Below are 21,396 nucleotides of genomic sequence, written 5' to 3' on the forward strand. Positions count from 1 at the left end.
CCCCCCCCAAGGGGTTGTCTGTCATTTCTCAAAGCAACGTTTTGAACTTCAGTGGTGTCCCACAGACTATACTACAGCAGATACTTTCTCCCAAAGCATAAGATGATATTGTCTGTAAATATCAATTTCCTCTCTTCTGAGAGAAGCGCACGTGCTACAAGTTCAGTGTTTGGCAAAACCCCAGGTGGTGCAGATGACACTTATCTATTTAAACAAATTTGGAAATCAGGCATCCTGCTTCTTTAGATCAAAAAGCCATAATACAAACTCTCTTTGGTTATGAATGTAAGCACATTTTCAGGAGGGTGGATCGTCTGAATGACCACAAAAGCCAGGCTTTGGTAGGAATCCAGAAATTACTTGATTCTGGCACGGTTGTTTTAAAAACCTGAATTCACATCTGTACAAATATGAGCGTTCTGGATTTTCAAAGCAAAGCTACAAATGGTTACCATCTGTTAATGTGACATAACACGTCTACATTATCGGTATGCTCGTAATGACTAGGCCTATAAGCTAATGCAAGGTACCTTCACAAACCATAGTTTGATTGCATTGTTAAAACTAAATTCTATTCGAATATAGCCTATTCGATAAAATTTCAAGCATCTTATCAAAAGCTAAATCAACAAAGACGAGCCAGCACCCGTAATACACCGCACAAAAAAGTGTCGTTTAAAAATTCAAATGCATAGTCGTGTAATTAAAAACGCATTAAGACAACAAGCTACAGATCACGCCCCCGAGTCACGCCCACTGTGGTCGGGGATGCTGAGTGCAACAAGTCCGCCGTCTGCATGCCTGCCTGCTCGCCTTCCCCTCTGCGTGCTTGCGTGCCCGTCTGTTTGCCTTCCTGTCTGCGTGCCAGTCTGCTTGCTCGCCTGCGTGCCCGTCTGCCTGCCACCTCCCCGGTCCGTCAGTCCAGGAAATTGAAAGCGCGCTCTCCTCGTCGGCTTCTCTACTTTCTTCCTTCCACTTGTGCCAGAGATGCGGAACCCGGACTTCTTTCGCTAGTCTGCGGGAGACATGAGCCGCTACTGGGCGATCACCTGTCGCGCTGAGGGTAAGTTTATGATGAGCCGCTGGAAGCGGGCGGTCAGGCAGCCGAAGCGCTGCTCACAGGGTTTGTGAATAAGAAAATGTACTGAAATGAAATCAGAGGAAAATCTACGTGTGCATCAAAAACCGCAGTTCTCTTGAACTACCTATATTAAGCTTGTTTTACTCAGACCTGTTTTTGAATTTGTGTTAGCATAATAAAAGCCCCATGACTTCAGGTGTATAAATATCTCTAATTTATATTCCTCCTGTTCACTCGAGCCGACTAATCGGGAATGGTATTTAATTATATCTGCCTGAACGTTATATTATATTAGAGTAACTGAAAACATTGTCGGAGAAGTGTGGTGGTGCAGAATGAGATCTGCGCGCCCCCGATGTTCTCTTTCACTATGAGCACCTCACGCTGGTGGCGGAAATTTGCACCACAGTAAGATTTACCTAAGAATCGCTTCAAAGGATGTTTAGCTTTCAATAAAAGTTCGTAAGAAGGAAGTGGGTGGGGGTAATGAGCTTACCAGTGTGTGCCTTACTGTTTTTAAACCCTCTGTTAATAATGTCGGAAATAACGTAAACGAATCTGGGAATTAAAGTGATTCGAACGCTGTTGAGTGTAGATCAGTTAATGAACGCTGTGTCCCCACTGGACAAGAAAGGGACAGAAGTAATGAAGCATTTTTTACTGACTGATGAGGACATGCTTGCCATTTGGCAGGCAGGAGATGGACACCAGGAGCAGATATGGTCTGGCGTCTTTTTTTTTTTGGGCTCTGTCAAGGTGACCTTTCTCCCCCCTGCATCTGAAAAGCACGCCGTCCATCAGCCAAAGATCTATTTATGGCGTTGGACAGCAGCAGGAGTGATTCTTGTTGAGAGGGTCGCCGGAGGGCAGCCCGCTCCTTCAGCTCTCGCTGTGTCTGATGTTGTAACTGGTGTGTGGCAAGGCCAGTGGCTGTCAGGGGTAGATTTGCTAGGCGAGAGGCAAAAATGCTGATGGGGCAAGATGGAGGAAGGAACGCTTTGCTGGTTCCGACTGGAGCTGAGAGGCTGCAGAGCCGAGTAAGTGGATTAACATAATTGGATTTCGGGTGGTCTGGTGACGACCTGCTAAATGTGTTTTAATCAGGAATGTCTGGCAGCGTCCTGCATGATGGCCTCGCTTGACAGGAGCCTCCTGCAGACGGGGCTGGCCATCGGGGCCGTGGGTAACCCTGTTAAGACCTCTTACAGTGGCTCATCACTGCATCCTTAATGAGCCCAATTTTGCTAATGGAATTTTAAAGGGATAGTTCTGGGATTCAAGCGAAGCTGCTGTCATCTGCCGCCCTGAGTTTTATCTGGCTTGTAAATCAATATGGCATCTTTCAGTGCATGATTACCATCCCTAATTTTGGCTCTGATGCTGACAGGTCTGTGTTTTTATGCGCCTGGCTATCAGTGTGGTGCTTTCCATTGGCTAATGACAATGATCTCTTAAGTATGTTAAACAGCAGACACTGAATCAACACAAGCACAACAAACGCAACAAATGTGGTGATAGTAAAGGCAGGATACACACAGGTAGCAAAAAAATGCAAAATGATGTGTAGAAATATATAAATACGCAGAGGAAGTCAGAAGTGAATTCTTTTTTTTTTTTTAAATCTTTGTATTGATATGCAATGCTTGAAAACAATGATACATCAACAAAGTTACATGTCTTCTTTTTCATATAAATGAAAGTTCAAGCCCACAGTAAAACAGAACCTCCAACCGTATCTCACCCTAAAAGGGCTTATTGCTTTACTTTATTACTTTATTTAGTGCAGGGAGGGGGAAATAAGGGTAACCATTAGAAGTGAATTCTACTCATAAGCTTTAAAGTGTTTGAAGCAGGCATAGTGCATTGTGGGATTGGGTCCTTTGAAGTCTGGGCAGATTTATCTATAAAAATCTATAGTAATATTGTAGTGCGATTGAACTGAACTCAGTTCAGTTGGTTCTCGGTCATCACTTTTTCTTGTTTTGTCTTTCAGGTAGATTTTTAATATAATATATTTTTCTGTCTTTAAAGTTGGAGTAGTGCCATCAGACCTCAGGGGTTACTCACCAGCATTTCCGGCTGCAGCACTGAGCTTTGATGCTCACTATCCGCGGGGGTGTTTGGTTTGCAGTGATTGGCTGCTCCTGGCCTCTGAAGGCTGTGTGCTCTTCGTTTCACATGTTGGACATGAACAGACACCAGGATGAATAAGGATTTTTCTGGGTGGTGGTTGTGAGGGAGACCAGCACGGCTGTCTTGGTATTGCAGTGCATTCTGGGGCTGGGGTTACACTCTTATATTCAGTAAATGAGCTCGTCTCCTTGGCCGCTTGAGGATCCTGCCAGATAGAGAGCCTAAAGGGCTGCTTAAAGCTAAGCACACTGGTTGGCCTGCAGTTGCCGTAGAGACCTTTCTCATCTTTCTGCCCCCCTGTGACAAGGTGCCCCCCCCCCCCCCCCCTGAGGTGCTAGGAATCGAGCCACCTTCTGATGTCATGTCCGTTGAAGAATGAGACCTCTTTGCCCCTCTTCTTCTTTCCTGGTCTAGCCTCTGGTAATGGCGGTCTGGCATGTGTTCCGCTGCCTTTGTGTGAGCTGTGTTGCTCCATTAGCTGCATTCAGCCTCTTCCCAGAGTGCCAGCTCTCCTGGACACTTCAAACTGCAGCACCAAACACACAGATAGCTTTTTTTGCCAATATGGACCTTTAAATGAAGTATTTAATAACATGAACCTCGAACGACGGGTTGAGATGAGTGTCGTCGATTGGCACCGTCTCTGGGCAGCACTTGTTATTCACAGTGCTTGCCGCTATTCACTGGCCACTGATTGGCCTTTGTAAGGAGGTGAGTAGAACAAGCTTCTAGAAGTCTTCTTTAGATGCTTGTCTCATATAGTTTCCTGCTTCTCTGCTTGCTGAGCGGAAATTCCTCTGGGTCCCAGAAGCTATAGGGATTATGCCCATAGTATTTATGTATTTTCTTCATTCAGGACAAAAATACTCTTGACATAGTAACTTAAAACCAGACAAGAGGTGGCCTTTTTTATCTTTAAGCTTGAAAACTAGAGCTTTATGTATTTTTTAAAGCCTGATTATCTGTGTGCTGTACCTTGGCACCAATATCCTGAAAATCGCTCGTTCTACTTTTTGAGCATCCCCAGAGGACGGTCACAAACAGCAGCCGGCGCAGCTCCAGATTAATGTGCGTAAATCCCTCGCCGCCGAGAAGGCCGTGCTTCACACCCAGTCTTCGCAGCTTGGGTGAGACAGGAGTAATGAAGTTACTAGGCTGGGGTTTCTGTAAAAGTGGCTGAGATGGTGATGTTCCTACTCCTCTTCACTGCTGCACCCCTCGATTTATCATGGAAATGGGTCTCCATGTCAAATACCACCTCAGTCATGTTTTTAAATGCTTCAGATGAATGGTCTGTCTGTCTGTCTATCTGTCTGTCTATCGATCTATCTATCTATCATCTGCCTGTCTTCTTTCTTTCCTTGCATTTTGGTGGATGAACTCTGGAAATGTCCGATTTCTTATAAATGGAAGTTACCGTAAAGGCCTGAAAGTTGAGCCGGGCTTTCCTCTGCAGGCGTCAGGCTGCGTTAAAGATGGAGGATTTGCAGAAAATAATTCATTAAAAGGGGATTATGGTCTTCTTTCTGGCATGCGTCCCACAGGCATAATCGTCGGGCCAGGCTTGCTGCCCCCTCTCCCCCGCCCCCCACTTTCTGTCTCATAATCTTTGTTTCTCATAACAGTGTTTAATCTGGTCCCATCTGCAAAATCAGGCTGTTCTGCTTCTCATCAGCAAAGGTCATATATGTGTTTTTTGTGTAGATAGAGTAATCCTATGTATTTCTGCATGCTGTAGTTGGGTTTGGTTTTCAGCGGTGTATCCTGTCACATGGGAGCAGTGTTTACCTTCCAGCTCAGATGATGATCAGATAAGAACGATAGATGGTATCTTCACTCCGTAAACATCAGCGGAAGGGCTCCCTGTTTAACTGGCCTTTCTGTGGATTTCTGGAGGGAGTGAGAATGACTTTCGGAGGGAGGAACACCGGCCTTTCTCTCTGCAGTGGGATGTCAGGTTAAATTAAAAACAAGGAGGCGAGTGTGCAGCAGGAGAGTGATGTGATGTGGCTGGGAGAGGTGCAGCAGATGAGTGATGTGCAGCAGGTGAGTGATGTGCCGTGGCTGAGAGAGATGCAGCAGGCGAGTGATGTGCCATGGCTGAAAGAGATGCAGCCAGGCAGGTTGTTTGTTACACCTTTAATTGTGCACGGCTGCATTTAACGATATCCCCTCCCGAGGGGGCGCGGGTGCTGCTGAGGGATTGTGTCTGTAAATAAGCTTGGCATGTGAGACGGCAGCATCTCCACTTGTCATGCACAGGCCCAGGACCATGGCGGAGCAGCGGCAGGAGCAGAGCGAGGAAGTCAGCCTCTCGACCCCGCAGGACCTGGCGGAGACCCTCAAAGAGGAAGACTCTCAGGGCCCCACGGAGTTCAGGCAAGGCATGGCACACATCTGCCGCTTCCTGCGTGCAGGCTGATAGGGGGAGCTGTTGGCTTCTGTCCCCTGCTGGAGACCAGGAGATTCATTTTGTTATGATCTTAAAACTCAAACCAGTGTTAAAGAGGCAATACAGAAAAGCAAACTGATTTATGTTGGATTTTCTTTTTTAGATCAGGTTCATGTGGTTTAATTTTTCCCCACTTTTTGTCCTTTTCTATATTGGTTATCTGTGCCATTATAAAGCACAAAATTACTACTTAAATTAGCTTAAATACACATTAGGGGTTGATAATCTAAAACTGGACCAAGTGTGATAAATGAATGGATTTGTCAGGTGTGATGTTAGAACAGAAATTAAGATCAGAAAAAAATCATTTTGTCCGCAAAGCATTTGCCAGTTATCAATTGGTATCCCTGAAAAAGGTTCTGCTCAGGAGGAACTACATATTTTTAATTTCTATTTTAAGGTGCCATTCCGCAGTGTTGGCAATAGCTTTGGTGAGAACTATTTTATTATTATTTCTTTGACTGGCTTACGATGCTGTAATATAGGCAGTATGTCATGTATGTCAAGAGTTGATGCAACGCCCCTAGTTCCCATTTCTGCTTCTCTATAAACACCAGCATGTAGGAAACATCAAGACCACATGTGCAGAGTGCGGGTCATGTGACAGAGGTCTAAAGCAGACCCTGAGGATGTCTGCCCCTCCGTCCGTCACTAAGGGCCTTCCGATTCCGAATCCTGCGGCACCAAACTTTCGTTTGAGTATTAACTGGAGGAGATTATTACGTAGAGATTTTGCTCCACCAACTGGCAGTTAAAAGCCTTCATCTAAACCGGGGCTGGGGAACCGGAACCATGGAGGGCCGGTGTGGGTGTGGCTTTTTAGGGTGACCTTTCAACCAGCCAATAATAAAGCAGCGACTTTCAGCTCCAGTCCTGGGGATCCACGGCTGACTGAGAGGTCATCCCAAAAAGTGCACCCACACCAGCCCTCCATGGATCAGGTTCCCCACCCCTAACCTAGATCTTCTGTCCCAGGTGACTGTGTGCCCCAACACTTTTGGGAAGACTTGCATTCAAGTGAGAGTGCTGCTGTTTGAGCTTCTGGTTAGCCTGGTCAGGGAGGAGAAGGATCATATCGATAAGCATCAATCAGATTGGCAGTGCATACAGACCCCCTACTTCAGCAGACCTACATGACAGAATTGGAAGGTTTTTTTCAGGGGGGGGGGGGGGGGGGGCTTCTGAATTCTATCCATTTTTTGAAATTGCTTGTCCTAGTCAGGGTCCCAGAGGTCTGAGGGGGGCATTCCACGAAGCAGGACTTCTCAGTTATAAATGGGTAAACTTAAGTTAGAAGTCATGATCGTCCAATAAGAGTTTAGATAAGGAGTATTCCTATTGGACATCATGACTTCTGCCTTAGGTTAACCCAGGGAATAATCTAGGATGGGACGCCAACCTATCCCAGGGCACACGCCATTCACATCTACAGACACTCTGATCACTCCAGTTCACCTCAAGGCGTTCTTGGGCAGTGGGTGGAGGCCAGAGAACCCGGAGCCGGCCAGTCAAACTCTGCTCTGAGGCATGAGGCCATAGTGAGAACCACCACAGCAGCCCTGGTTTCTGAAGTCTTCACATTTCCTGCTGAAGTCATGTTTCTGCCTGTTTAATGATGGAGGATGGACAGAAATGGATCTGTGCAGAGTTTGTGTGCTTGCTCCAGCTAGCCAGCCCCCCCCCCCCATTCGGGACTGAGGAAGCCACTTTAACAAGCCTGTAATGCGCGCCTGATATTTCCCCCCAACGTGAGCCACCCGGCAGGCTAGCAGACCCCCCACTGCATATCTGCTCAGTAATCTCATCCTTTATCACAGCAATTCATGCTATTCTGCGCTACATTTTAAAGGTGATGTGATAATTAGATTATTTATTCTCTCTTTTGAGGAACAGGACACCCAAATGTGACGCTAATTCAGTATTTGTTTCAGCGGCTAACAGCATAAGCAGTGGTGCTAGAAATTTAGTTAGAATTTTCTGCATAAATATGACTGAAAATGTGATCAGATTTTCACGTAAATCTAGATAAAGAGATTTTTGAGACTTTACAGACATTAGAGACATCGGGTGAAGCCCTCACTTATTTAAAAGAGCATCTGCTCTATCAAAGTCTCATCTTCACAGCATACCGTCAGAAAAAGGCTACAGCCCCTGGTACAACTTATACCCCAAAATACAAACAACATGAATGTAACCCCTATTGTACGAAAATGTTCCTCAGAGTCCATGTCTGTACCTTCAGTGGTACATATTCCTACAGCTAGGGTACAACTGGCAGACCCTTGAGGGTACAGCCCCAGTAAGTAATTGTACCCTCAAAGGTACAAATTGCTACTTTTTTCTAACAGTGCAGGACCTCAGAAAAATAGCTGTTGATGCTGACCAGACTGGAAAAGCATACAAAGCCATTTCTCAGGAGTTTGGGCTCAGCAGTCCATGTACAAATGGAGGAAATTCAACACCATTGTTACCCTCCCCAGCAGTGGTTGACCAGCAAAGACCGCTCCAAGAGCAGGTCGTGTAATAGTCTGGGAGGTCACAAAGAACCCCAGGATCTAAAGGCCTCTCTTGCATTGACTAAAGTCCACCATCAGGAGATCACTGAACAGCAATGGAGAAAGCCAGGACTCTTCGAGAAGAACATTACTGCCCATCTAAAGTCTGCTAAACATCAAATGAACAAGCCAGGAGCTTATAGGAAGAATGTTCTGTGAACGGATGCATTCAGTATTAACCTTTTTGGCTTGAATTAGACGTATTTTATTTTGTCAAAAGCAAACAATGCATTACAGCATCAGAACCTTCAGCCAACTTTGAGAGGAGCCTCACGATGGCAGCATCATTGAGACTTTGCTGCCTCTGGACCTGGATGGCTCACCATCATTGATGGAATTTAGAATTATACCATTATTTTCCTCAGGAGATTCTGAGGATATCCGTCTGTGAACTGAGAGAATGCAGAATTCTGAAGACAGTATTTCCAGATGCTACATTTAAGGATATTTAAGGCTATGGGATAATAGGATATGATAATTTAAGGATATGATCATTTATATTATAGCAACATGTCTGTTTGCATTTTCACGATCGATGAAGTTGACTCCCATCCAGGCTGTAATGGAATATTCCACTTTGAGACTTCACACCTACCTTGGGTTTCACAGCTAAGTGAACCGGCACAAAATAGCCTAACAGAAGAAAACGATGCAGAGACACAATGCTTACATCTCCTGTGCCTTAAAACAAGTAAAGCATATGAAAAAATTCAAGACTAACCTTAGCAAAAGAGAGAACGGTTACGCTTCTTAAATTTGGCCAACTGACCCACCAGTGTGGTACCCCCTTCGCCCCCCCAGCCCCACCTTGATCAGTAAGCTTTGCCACTGCCCCCCCCCCCCCAGCCCCACCTTGATCAGTAAGCTTTACCACTGCTGCCCCCCCCCCAGCCGTCCCCATATTGGCCCCTTGCTGATCTGCAGGGCTGAGTGACAGTTACTGGAAACATTTAGCTGAACTTATTACTGCACAACAGGTTCACACCAGTTACTGACGGCAAGGTTGCATCCTTTTTCACATTCAGTTCTGTAACATTAGATTATATTCCTCAGATAATAAACTGACATGTATGCTGTTTTTGTGTCATTTATTTGTTTTCTCTTAGTCTAGTTTTAGGACTTGCATGAAAATCTGATTACATTTTAGTCATATTTATGCAGAAGTACAGAAAATTCTACAAACTGCACAAATTTTCTAGCACCACTGTATAGATAAACTGTTAGAAGGCGGATGGAAGGCTGGGTTTTTCATGGACATAGAACACACGAGGCCCCTATTTAGCTTTCTGCAGAAGTTAGTCAGCCAGTGACATAAATGTCTTGCCTACACCCCACCTCGCCTGCACCCCACCTAGCCTGCACACCACCTCGCCTGCACCCCACCTCACCTATACCCCACCTCACCTGCACCCCACCTCGCCTATACCCCACCTAGCCTGCACCCCACCTCGCCTATACCCCACCTCGCCTGCACCCCACCTAGCCTGCACCCCACCTAGCCTACACCCCACCTCGCCTGCACCCCACCTAGCCTACACCCCACCTACCCTGCACCCCACCTCGCCTATACCCCACCTCGCCTGCACCCCACCTAGCCTGCACCCCACCTCGCCTATACCCCACCTCGCCTGCACCCCACCTAGCCTGCACACCACCTCGCCTATACCCCACCTCGCCTGCACCCCACCTCGCCTATACCCCACCTTGCCTGCACACCACCTCGCCTATACCCCACCTTGCCTGCACCCCACCTCGCCTATACCCCACCTAGCCTGCACCCCACCTCGCCTGCACCCCACCTCGCCTGCACACCACCTCGCCTGCACACCACCTCGCCAACACCCCACCTCGGTTGCACCCATACACACTGCTGTAGGTCCCGCTGTGAGCCTATTCATTTCCCATGTTTATCAAAATGCTTGGGAGAGAGCTAATGTGGCTCTGAAACTCACATCTACACTCGCACTTTGTTTTCTGGGCCACCGAGATCTCCTCAGGGCTGGGACAGCACAGCCTCACTTGTCACCTGAGTTCTAATTTTGGCCTGGCAATGTGACAGACAACAAGCCCTGTATGTCAGAATGGCTGCAGTCTGTCATGAGAGAAAGCAGCTCTAGACACTGCAATGTTTTATTCTTTTTGTCCTCTTTTACCACGAGAGAGTTTTTACGCTTAAAGCCTGTACCATATAAAATGCATTTTCTGCATGAAAAGAGCAGTTCACCTCCCATCCTTCAGCACCCATGCAGGCAGATGTCTGGATATTTACCTTCTTAACTGTGAAACATTCTGCTTTCTGGATACCATACAGCTGTCCTGTGAGGGTCTCCGTGCCTTGAGACTTGCATTGTCTCTTTGCGTAGTATGTTCTGCCATTGCTTTATGGAGAGTCACTATTTGTGCAGATATATAATACTCTTTATTTCCATGTTTCCTGATTGGTCCAGAGGGTTTGGCTCTTGTTAAGTATCCTGTTTTTTTTCTTCTGGGTATATGCAGTACACTTCAGTGTACTGTGGGGATTAACTGTACCCCGTGCGATGGAGGCACCGTGTCATGTGACAGCTCGTGACCCATAAAAGGCCACTGACTGAGTTGTGGAGATCAGTGATTGCCTCCAAGTGGTTTCACCAGTGGCTTTGAAGCACGGCCAATTCTTACTGGGTGCAGGGGAGGTGAGAGACCGTGAGTACTGTAATATGAAACGTGTGAGGGAGGATTTCAGGGTCAAGCAAGCATCCAGGTCCAAACTGATCACAGTTGTAGTTATTGCAGTACTCAGGAAGGTGCGTCTTATGGCTGGAGCTGGGCGGCAATGGGAATATCCTTAAGGTCTGTTCATTCTAACAAGCTTTTCATCCAAAGTCCAGCATTTCTGGCATATTTAATTAATAAACACAAAAAACATAAAAATGTTTGGGTCAGTTTTTCAGCTTTACTCCAGCAAGTATAGAAATATAAGACAAAAGAAAATGCCTGTTCTGTCTGAACAATGTGCATGTGTCTGCATGTTAAAATGCCTTGAGCTTTTCTAGTTTATGATGTAGTAAAATCTAAAAGGTTCCTTTTATGAGGTTCGATACTGAGCCCTGTGTGTGTTTGGGGCTGAAATGTGATCTTTAATGCATTTGTTGTGTATGTTCCAGCTTCCCCTATGTCTCAGACACGTCACTCTGTCCGCTCGGATGATGAGACTGTGTCTGACCAGCCTGTCGTTTCTGTGTCACAGGATCCATCTTATCAACAACTTGTCACATGAGGATGTGAAAAAATGTTACCGTGGATCAGTGAGTCTCTCTTCTCATTTTGGTGACCGAATTGTCCGCAGAGAGATAACATCCCTCACATGGGAATCATGGACTCACCCCCTTCCTGACACACACGCATGCGCACACTCACACACACACACGCACACACGCACACTCACACGCACCCGCGCACACTCACTCACACACACGCGCGCACACACACACACACGCGCACAGTCTTTTGTGTTCTTGTAGCTTTAGGCCTGACACAGAGAGTGAATTTCTTCATGGCTCAGTGGTACCCTTATTTATCTACCTTAATAACATAACCCGCTACTCAGTGGTATATCCGCCATGTGAGCAGAGGGTTACGTTTCCTTCTGAGAAGCCTGGCAACTGTCATATAAAGTTTGTAGCTCTGCATGTTGTGAAACGGGGAAGGTGGAATGGATCTGTTATAGCTGTCCATAAAGTATCCCATTATGAAAGATGTCTGTTACTATTGTAATATAGTATGTGTGTCATTTGGGGCCTGGATACGTACTTCCAGTGTTAAATATTAAGAGAACACACCCCTCGCTCGATCAGACCATGTGAGTCATGATTTTGGTCTAAGGAGCTCCAGGAAGCTCAGGTGACCTGAGAGGGAGGGACTCGCCTCAAAGCAGAGGAGGCACCGTCCTCTCCATCTGCTTGGGAGTTAGTTGGTTTGCTTTGTTCTTCAAGGGGGAAATTTAGCTGAGTGGTCGCCCACTGGGTGGCGCAGTGGCAGGGGGGCAGGCTGCATGACAGGGTTTGCCCAGCATGCTGGGGCTACTTCACCGGTCCCGGCCCCCAACGCGCGGCCTTAGCCAGCCACTCACCTGTCCCTCTCCCTGCTGCTCCCCGCAGACGGTCAGCAAGTACAACTCGCAGTACCACAAGCTCTTCCAGGCCGTGCCCAAGGAGGAGACGCTCATGAAGGGTAAGGAGGCCGGCTGCCGGCACGCCACGTCGCCGTGGTAACGCACACGTCTGGAGCATGCCTGGTGGTTTTGGCTGGGATTGGACCGGAGCTCCAGCCAAAGGTCTAGCCACTTTGATAGATGACATCCAGGCAGCAGCGAGAGCTTTCAGCTGCAGCCTCGCCTGGTGCAAACCACCGTTTCCAGTGCAGAGGGGGGTTAGAGGCCTGGGATTAATCACAGCCAAAGTTTGTTTTTCCTTTTTGCCAGTTTACTACCATTCCCCCATGGAGGGCGTTGTCATGCCTTGTGTGTGTGTGTGTGTGTGTGTGTCTCTGTGTTTGTGTCTTTGAGTGTATCTATCTGTTTGTGCATATCTGTCTGTTTGTGTTTGCGTGTATGTGCATGTGTGTGTGCGTGTATCTGTCTGCATGTGTGTGTGTCTGTGTTTTGTGTGTGTATGCCTGTGTCTCTGTGTATTTGAGTATGTCTGTGTGTGTCTAAGTTTATGTGAGTGTGTCTGTGTGTGTCTGTGTGTGTCTGTGTGCGCACCCGCCCGCCCGCTCTCCCGCCCGCTCTCCCGCCCGCTCTCACGCCCGCTCTCCCGCCCGCTCTCCCACCCGCTCACATGCTTGTCACTGCTTCCTTTGATGGGATCCCCGTGCTCTAATCTGTATTCTGCTGCTCTCTCCCCCTCAGTGTATTCCTGCGCTCTTCTCAGAGACATCCTGCTACAGGGCCGCCTCTATATTTCCAGAAACTGGCTGTGTTTCCATGCCAACCTCTTTGGCAAGGATATCAAGGTGAGGCCCTCTATCACTCTCTGGGGTTCATTCACTACCGACTGACTATATAAGTATATAAACAATTTGAAGGAATCTGCTGAATTTTAGACTGTAATTTTCATATAATATTTTGTGTGTGGTTCCTTTTGATCTGTATTCAGACTTAATTTTTGTGTAAATATTTGGTCCACATCTAGATTTCTGCATGCTGCAGAATCATGTGAAGTGCGTTAGGAATACTGATAAAGTGCTCTCTTTATTTTATTTGACAAATATTCCTTTCCACATTTGTTCTATCCTTATTTTATTCCATAAATCTGTATCTAAACACTACTTCTGATATGGAATATGGGGTCCTAAGCCCTTAAATGGTAAATGGTCGGCACACATAACCTGTTGAGGCTGTACTGACAGTCATTTACTCTAATTTGCGTCCCCTATGCACACAATGTGCTGTTAAGATCTCTGGACATTTCTGCAAATGGACATCTGGATCCCGTTTAGCAGAAAGCGTGGCTCTTGTGTGGGCCCACAAAGGCAGCTGGCATGTGACGTTAAGGAGTAGGGGGTTTGGGACGTGACCGGATGTGCGGAGTACCTAATTAGCACGTCATGCCCTTCATCACCTTACATGCATTCATATTTTCAGTAAATGGTCAGGAAAGAGTGTGACATGGTGGCTAAGTGGCTAGTGCTGTTATCATACACCTCCAGGGTGTTGGTTCACATCCTGACTATACCTTGGGTAACCCATTTTCATCCTTCCATCCATAAAGATGCAGTCAGATGAGCTGGTATCTCTAAATTGCCCATCGTGTGCTGGTATCTCTAAATCGATCATCACGTGTAAGTGTATGCCCTGTAAGAGACTGGCATCCCGTTCAGGGTGTCCCTGCGCTTCCAGGCCCACCATGACACTCTACTGGGAAACCAGTTATGGAAGATGGATAGTTGGATTGAAAAAACAAAAACCTGCCTCATTAAGAAAACTGCCTACATGACTACAGCTCTATAAGTCATTTTACATTTGCTATGTCCAAAATCATCCAATGATGCTTTACAACTACAGAAATGATAGCATTAATATTATAATATTAATATTTGAAAATTAGTTTAAAACAATTGTATCAATGTAAAGCTAAGATTAATATTATAATACTAAAAGTAGAAAGAATTTCACAAATAATAGGTAAATAATACAGAGAGAAACAGGAATGTTCACAAGACACAGACTCAGGCAGCTTATGCGCGTCAGCTAATGCATCTGGGCGTCAGTTTCACATGTTAAACTCATCGCTTCAGAATAACATAATGAGGCAATTCTCTGTGCAAATAGGTTCCTCTGTGGTGCTTGTGGGCAGCACCTTCTGTATTCGACCGACGTTTGCATTTTGTCATGTGAGGGAAGTCAGGTGACTGTCTGCTAAGTTTGGCAGCTAAGATTCACATTTGCGGCATTTGGCCGACGCCCTCAGCCAGAGTGACTTACACAAGTGCTTTGAATTCTCGTCAGTGAACATGTTCTGAAGATGAATGAGTTGTTACAGGTGCGTGTGGTGTGGCCTTCGCGCAGACAGTGTTCCGGCACAGAAAGGACGTTTCGGGCCGGCGGGAGCTGGTCCTGTGGGCTCACTGTCAGCACCGGCCTTGTGGGTCCTCACCCAAGCATTTTAAATTCACCTGACATTCAGTGTGTACTTTGGGGATGGTGTCTCCAGCACGATGAAACTTTCACTAAGTGTAGATGAAGTCTCCGAAGAAGATGAAGCTGTTGCAGGGGTGTCAGACTCCAGTCCTGGGGGGGCAGAGCCCTGCACATTTTCGGGTTTCCCCTCATTTAACACACCTGATTCAAATCCTTGCACCTCTTTGTGCTAATTACCACACAGCTATTGAGCTGAATCATTTGTGGGGAAGAGGGAAAGAACACACATGGCGCTCCGCCCCCCCCCCCGCAACTGGAGTTTGACACCCCTGCTATAGTGAGAAGCAGAAACGGTTAATGGCTGTAGGTCCTTTTCTTGGGTTTAAACCTCTTCTAAACCCCTGTGGGGCAGCATGTGACCCAGCAGGTTAGAACACAGCGCCCATGATAGGAAGGTCATCGGTTCAAATCCTGTTGCTGGCAGAGTGGTATCACTGTTAGGCCCTTAACCCCAATTGCTCAAAGGACCGTCTCCCTGCTTTCTGGATTGTGGGCTGCTTTGGCTAAATCAGTGAGGCCTAGCTTGATCTAAACTGCTGCAAAATCTTCTAGCGTGTTTACAGGTTTGACTCCATTATGTTCCCTCCACCTTTTTTGTTTTTTTACTTATCAGCTGTTCATTCCTCCACTAGTATGTAAACCCAGCTGCTTAAGCTCCAAGCCATTGAAATCGTTGGGGGCAGAGTGAATTCTGGGATAGAGTCCATGCAGCGCGCTGAGGCTGCGCCCCGCGGGAGGACACTCTGTGTGCCTGAACGTGCCTCCTGTCCGCCTGCAGGTGGCGATACCCATAGTGTCCGTGCGGCTGGTGAAGAAGCACAGAACGGCCGGGCTGGTGCCGAATGGGCTGGCCATCACCACGGACACCAGCCAGAAGGTGGGGCTCAGGCTCGGCATGCTGTTAGACTGGAGCGGTGCGAGCCGGCGAAGGCCGCCCATATAAGGAGCCTTCATGGTCACTGCCTGGCTGTTTATTAGAAAGCCCCCTAATATCAATTTCTTAATACCCAGTATTTCTGCCCAGCTTTGTGATCCGGTTTCTCTCCACATGTGGCAACAACATCTAATTTTATGTCTTAAGTTGCGATTTTGGCCTGTTTTACCCCCTGCCCCGGTGTGCCTTGCAAAGGTCACCCTGAAGGGCCCCCGTCCCACCGGGCCCCCGTCTTCGAGGGTGACTTGGGCGCAGGCAAACGCTCTTTTATACTTTCCTTGGGTTTATTTTTCAAGACTGGGGAATTTGAAATTTATGTTATACAGGCTTTCAGTCTTTTCATTTTATTAAGAAAAAGATTATGTTATATAATTGTATTGCGCGTCAAACGTTCTAAAACAAGTGCTGTCCTCTGTCCTGTGTAAGCACTTTTTTGTGGATCATTAGGAGTGTCTCAGTCGATGCTAAGGGGACCTTCTGTATATCATATATCAGTAATCTGACACTTTGTGACAAGCTAACACCCCTCCCCCCTATGTCCTCTACACAGTATGTGTTTGTGTCCTTGCTGTCCCGAGACGGTGTTTATGATGTCCTGAGGAGGATCTGCACACACCTCCAGGTGAGAGGACGACATTGAACTTTGGGCACAGGCTTATGGGAAATACATGCAGACTTGCTGAGCTTTGGGCATGGCTATCATGCACAGACTTATGGGAAAAACATACAGACTTACTAAGGGCGGATGTTGTGTGTATGCTGGACCCCTTACCGAACTGATAGCTTACATTTCAGACATACTTGGTGACGTAACGTCCAGTGGCAGGTTTAAACTAATCGGGGGGTTAGTTTGGTGGCTAAGCTAACACACTTTGACCGACATAATATCATAATTTTACATCAACATGAAGATTTAAACATTTAAATACCGTGCCCTGTAACTTTCTAAGCCTTCTGCACAGTGCTGTGCATGGGGGGGGGGCTGCTGGTTGGCCCCCCCTTCCAGTTCCTCACCCCAGCTCTGCCCAGCAGGTCAATGGCAAGAAGAGCCTCAGCTTTAAGCAGTACATGGAGGAGCCCAGCTCACTGTCACAGGTGAGTGAGGGACATCGCAGCACCTGCTTGCCACCCAGCAAGAAACGGTGGTCATATGCTCTGAGCACTGGGCCGGAACCTGCATGCATATGTAAGGAACAGTTCTGCCTGTGCTGGTCCATTTGGGTCACAAGGGCCATGCTCTTCCCAAAATAACAAGGTAGCAGAAGGATCCCAGAGATGAATCCCAGGGGGTGTTTGTTTACAGTGCGGGTTGGTGATGGAGGTGCTGGAGGTGTAAGGTGAAGTCTTTCCCCTGTCCTCAGTGTTGGGGGGGCCTGTCTTCATGTAGCACCTCCTAGGGGGAGGCAGGGAGGTGGGCATCGCTCAGGTCCGTCAGCTGTCATTCTGCGGCTGCTTTGGGGTGGATGGGCTCCTTAAAGCCCCCGGGAGCCCGAAGTCCTTCGCCTTCAGCTGCCAGTTATATCTGATTATCTGCCTGAGTAATATCTGTCCCGGCCTGCTGGATCATATTCACTCCATGCTCTAATCTACTGGCGTGATGATGAATCCTCCAAGGCTCCACTGTCACGCAGTTCTGTGCTGGGTTTGGATTTCAGAGGCTTTGAAATGGGATCCAGAAGGAGCTCCCATTTAATGAGACTTTTCACACTATAAAGGGCACTGTTTATGGTGTCCATTCAAAAGTTATTTTCATCGCATCAGAGTTTACAGAAAAAACATCCACATCTCACTAAAGTGGGATGAAGGTTATTGGGTAAATTTAGTTGTACTTTTACATAATACTGAATTCCTGTTACTGCAGGGATATAATCCCTGTTTAGCCCTGGTTAGAGTAGCCACAGCACTGCCGCAGGCTGCTGCGCACCGGTGTAGTGCAGCAATGGGGTGCCCAGGTTTGTCGAGGACCACAGGTCCTGCTTCAGCGGTGTCCAGGTTAGCTGTAAGTGCAGCTGGTGCTCCAGGTGTAAAGCTGTTTCTAATGGAAACGTAAACCACTGACTTCAAGGATGGAAGTTCCCAACCCCAAACGTAGTAAGTTTTTAAGATCAATGCATTTGTATTAGGGCTGTCAAAATTAATGGTTTAACGCAGATTAATCCATCATCATGATTAATCTGATTAAAAATTTTAACGCAATTAACCCATCTGCAGCGCAGAATGACTCAAAATCCCTGAAATGTCTCTGGCAACCCATTTCGGGCAGTTCTGGTGAGTTCCATTTGCCCTGGGAACTCGTATTCCGAGTCGGATTCCGAGTTTTGAAGCCGGAAGTGACGACATGCGCGATCCCGTTTCTCGGAGATTCAAGAAATATCTCGGAGCAGCACAGAGGATCCCGAGTTCAGAATCCAAGATGGCTGCGCCCTTTATCAACAGAAGGGAAAGTTGTAGTCTTATACTGTTTAAGCACTACTTCTCATTTGTGGCTCATTAAATCGGCCACACACACTATACCGTCCAACTTATCTGTGGACGTGTTGCTACAGAGTTTTATATGTAAAGCACCGCGCGTAATGTGTTATCAACTGATATTGCTAACAATGGCAATTAACCGGGCTAGAATTTCATGATTAGTCGGATTATTTGTTGGATTTACGGTATTTTGGGCTAATTGTAAGTGAACGAAGATAAAGACCATTTAAACTGAGGTACCTTAAATACAACAAATTGTCCGGCTAAGCAAAAAATCTTGCTTTTTGATATGGGTCCATGGTATTGCACTTCTGTGGCAGATGGAATGCATCCGACTCGTGTTCAAGATGTTCAATAAACATGTTAAGTGCATATATTTTCCTTTTTTTCTTGAGTCCGTTTGCTCATGCAAAATGAAATGCGATTAATATAGATTAAAAATGAATGATATTTAATTGTGATTAATCGAAATTAATCCACAGCAACCTGGTGATTAATCTGATTAAAAAATTTAATCGTTTGACAGCACTAATTTGTATGTTACATGTGTGTCCAATTAGTGATTACTGTGATGAGAAATCCTTTCATCAGTCATCGCTCCATCCATTCATACATCAGTCTTCCAGTTACTCATCCAGTGCAGAGTCACAAAGACACAGCAGATTACAGGGACCTCAGCCGACATATGTGGGGTCTCCTCAGCCGGCGTGTGCGGGGTCTCTTCAGCCGGCGTGTGCGGGGTCTCTTCAGCCGGCGTGTGCGGGGTCTCCTCGGCCGGTGTGTGCGGGGTCTCTTCAGCCGGCGTGTGCGGGGTCTCCTCGGGCGGTGTGTGCGGGGTCTCCTCGGCCGGCGTGTGCGGGGTCTCCTCGGGCGGCGTGTGCGGGGTCTCCTCGGCCGGCGTGTTTGGGGTCTCCTCGGCCGGCGTGTGCGGGGTCTCCTCGGTCGGCGTTTGCGGGGTCTCCTCTGCTATCATTCACCCAGTCTTCTTCTGACCTCAGGATGAGTTCCCTATCCCAGAAGAGTTCCCCCCGGTCCTGAACTGGAGGCGGAAGCCTTCGGTGGCCTCCGTGTCCTCCTCGCTCCCTGACCTCCTGGGAAAGTCAACCACCAGCCTGAACACGGTGGAGGCATCATTCCAGGTGGATGCAGATGTGCAGGGTAAGGAGACACAGGAAGCTGACAGGCAGCATCATGCCAAGTCAGGTTCTGCGTGACGCACTCTAGAACCCATGGAACACAGCCATGCTGTGTTCAGCATTCTGATAGACATCGGTTTTTGTCTGCTGAACCTAAAATTGACAATTGTATTTGTACAGAACATTTCCTGCAATTTCTTCAAATCATTGACACAAAGCTTAATGTAAAACGATTGCATTTGCAGAGCTCTTTAGATGAAGAGTATGTCTTGTCTGACTTGATTTGACATTTAATATTTGAAAAGAGAAGGTGTTTGGCGATCTTCATGCCTCTACGATTCAGTCTTTATATTAAACGCTTTTGAAATCCCATCGCAATTGACTAGGTGCCTAAATCTCAGAAACCTCAATTACTGCACTGGGTCCTTTACTCATGAGATGCTCTCCAGTGCTCTAATTCTAAATATGGGGGTGGAGTTTGATGTGGCCTCGAGGTTTTTTGGATTACAGCCTAATCTGTTATGCAGTGAACGATTCAGAGTAGTACAGGCAAGCCTAGGATGGTCAAAATTAATTTATACCCCCAAATTTTTCTGCTTGTGCTCCTTAGACACCGAAATCATTTTATATTGTGTTTTGCCCAGGTATAGTATACAGTGTCACCAAATCTGCAGTATCTGACAGTATTTTATATTGTTATTCTGTCTGAGGGTTGAATGTTTTTTTTTTCCTGTAACATGCCTGTAGTCACTGAAGTCTTGAAAAACCAGTTCCCTGTTAAAACAAGGATTTTAATTCACCTGCAAATATCCTATTACAGAGCCTGTGATGGCAGTGGGGCTCCCACGCCAGATTAGCGGAGATTGAGAACTCAGGTTTCACTTTGTGATGGAGTCATGCTTTTAGATATTTAGTTTTCAGGATGAGAGTTGAGGGGGGCAGGAATGCACAACCGGCCCCCTCTTTAAAAGGACCAGAGGCCGTCCAGATGCTCAGGGCGGCTTCTGAGTTTACATAGCAGGAAGAGACCACAACTTTGGCCTTTGGTGTGTACCGCAGAGGGGAACCTGCAGCCTGAGAAGGTTCTGGGTGAGCCGGTACCACAGCTGGGCCCGATGGAGCACCTGCTTCTCAAGCTCTTCATCGTGCTGTGAGTCCCACGCCTCAGGCCTCTCCTTCTTCTGGCCAAAGTCACGTGCTTTATAAATGTCAACTTGTCCTGCACGCATTCCACCACAATTAAATTACGTAAATATTACTTCTTTATTTCATTCCGTAGCCGATGATTTATGCGAAATGGGAGATACATCTGCGCTTTGGCTATTAGTAATAAGCCAGTGGTACAATCATCATATTGCATGTTGTCCAAAGCACAGTGTTATCCAGTGATTGCTAGTAACATTATACAGTAATAATTGATTTTAAATTGCACCTGTTCAACTGCAAATGTAAATAGTGATTAATGAATATGAACCTGGAGTTACAAATGCGTTGCTTGCTTTGGTCTTCTAATTTAGATTTGTCCCCTCTTTCTACTGCCATCTAGTGTACAAATGTGGAATGCCTTCATTCTCACCTCAGTGCAGTGGAATACATGAAGTTTATTCCAGTCTGTCACTGTGATTTGTAATTGTCTTAAAAAAAAATCAGCTTTATATTTTTGATAAAATAGAAAGAATGTTGTTAGAATTTCCTCTCAAAGTGCTTTACGTTTCGCTGAGTTCATTCAAGTTTCAGTGACAGTGTTACCCAACGCTCACCCGTATCCCGCCCCCCCCCCCCACAGCATCCTCCTGCTCATTCTGTCCTCCTGTTACCTGGCCTTCCGTGTCTGCAGCCTAGAGCAGCAGCTCTCCCACCTGAGCACAAAGCTGGCTCTGCACATGACAGAGAGGTGAGGCCCACCCACCCGCCCTTCAGACTCCATGGCAAGGTCATTGCATGAGTCTGA

At 46.8% G+C, this 21,396-nt stretch overlaps 1 protein-coding gene and 1 long non-coding RNA gene across 6 annotated transcripts in view; one reads left to right on the plus strand and one right to left on the minus strand.

Annotated features, from left to right (window-relative positions):
- The first annotated feature begins 766 nt into the window (after window positions 1-766).
- The window catches only part of LOC111845620 (GRAM domain-containing protein 2A), a 95,291-nt gene continuing 74,661 nt past the window's right edge, over window positions 767-21,396 (plus strand). The window contains exons 1-11 of one of the 5 annotated variants that reach the window (XM_072718014.1): window positions 767-1,063; window positions 5,477-5,593; window positions 11,451-11,508; window positions 12,361-12,433; window positions 13,113-13,216; window positions 15,682-15,780; window positions 16,388-16,459; window positions 16,870-16,932; window positions 19,308-19,467; window positions 20,505-20,595; window positions 21,232-21,339. In XM_072718014.1, coding sequence (XP_072574115.1) covers window positions 5,487-5,593; window positions 11,451-11,508; window positions 12,361-12,433; window positions 13,113-13,216; window positions 15,682-15,780; window positions 16,388-16,459; window positions 16,870-16,932; window positions 19,308-19,467; window positions 20,505-20,595; window positions 21,232-21,339 — 935 coding nt within the window. In that variant the 5' untranslated portion in view covers window positions 767-1,063; window positions 5,477-5,486. Of the gene's footprint in view, window positions 1,064-3,546; window positions 5,594-10,742; window positions 11,054-11,367; window positions 11,509-12,360; window positions 12,434-13,112; window positions 13,217-15,681; window positions 15,781-16,387; window positions 16,460-16,869; window positions 16,933-19,307; window positions 19,468-20,504; window positions 20,596-21,231; window positions 21,340-21,396 lie in introns of those variants that run through there. The other 4 variants (XM_072718013.1, XM_023815168.2, XM_072718015.1 and 1 more) reach the window with 4 other exon arrangements.
- Window positions 5,339-10,722, minus strand: LOC111845621 (uncharacterized). The gene is made up of 2 exons (XR_002838675.2): window positions 10,491-10,722; window positions 5,339-5,665 (listed from the first exon to the last, which is right to left on the minus strand). It is a non-coding gene; the product is annotated as an uncharacterized lncRNA (long non-coding RNA).

The sequence above is a fragment of the Paramormyrops kingsleyae genome, chromosome 11, assembly GCF_048594095.1.
Source record: "Paramormyrops kingsleyae isolate MSU_618 chromosome 11, PKINGS_0.4, whole genome shotgun sequence".
Lineage (NCBI taxonomy): Eukaryota > Metazoa > Chordata > Actinopteri > Osteoglossiformes > Mormyridae > Paramormyrops > Paramormyrops kingsleyae.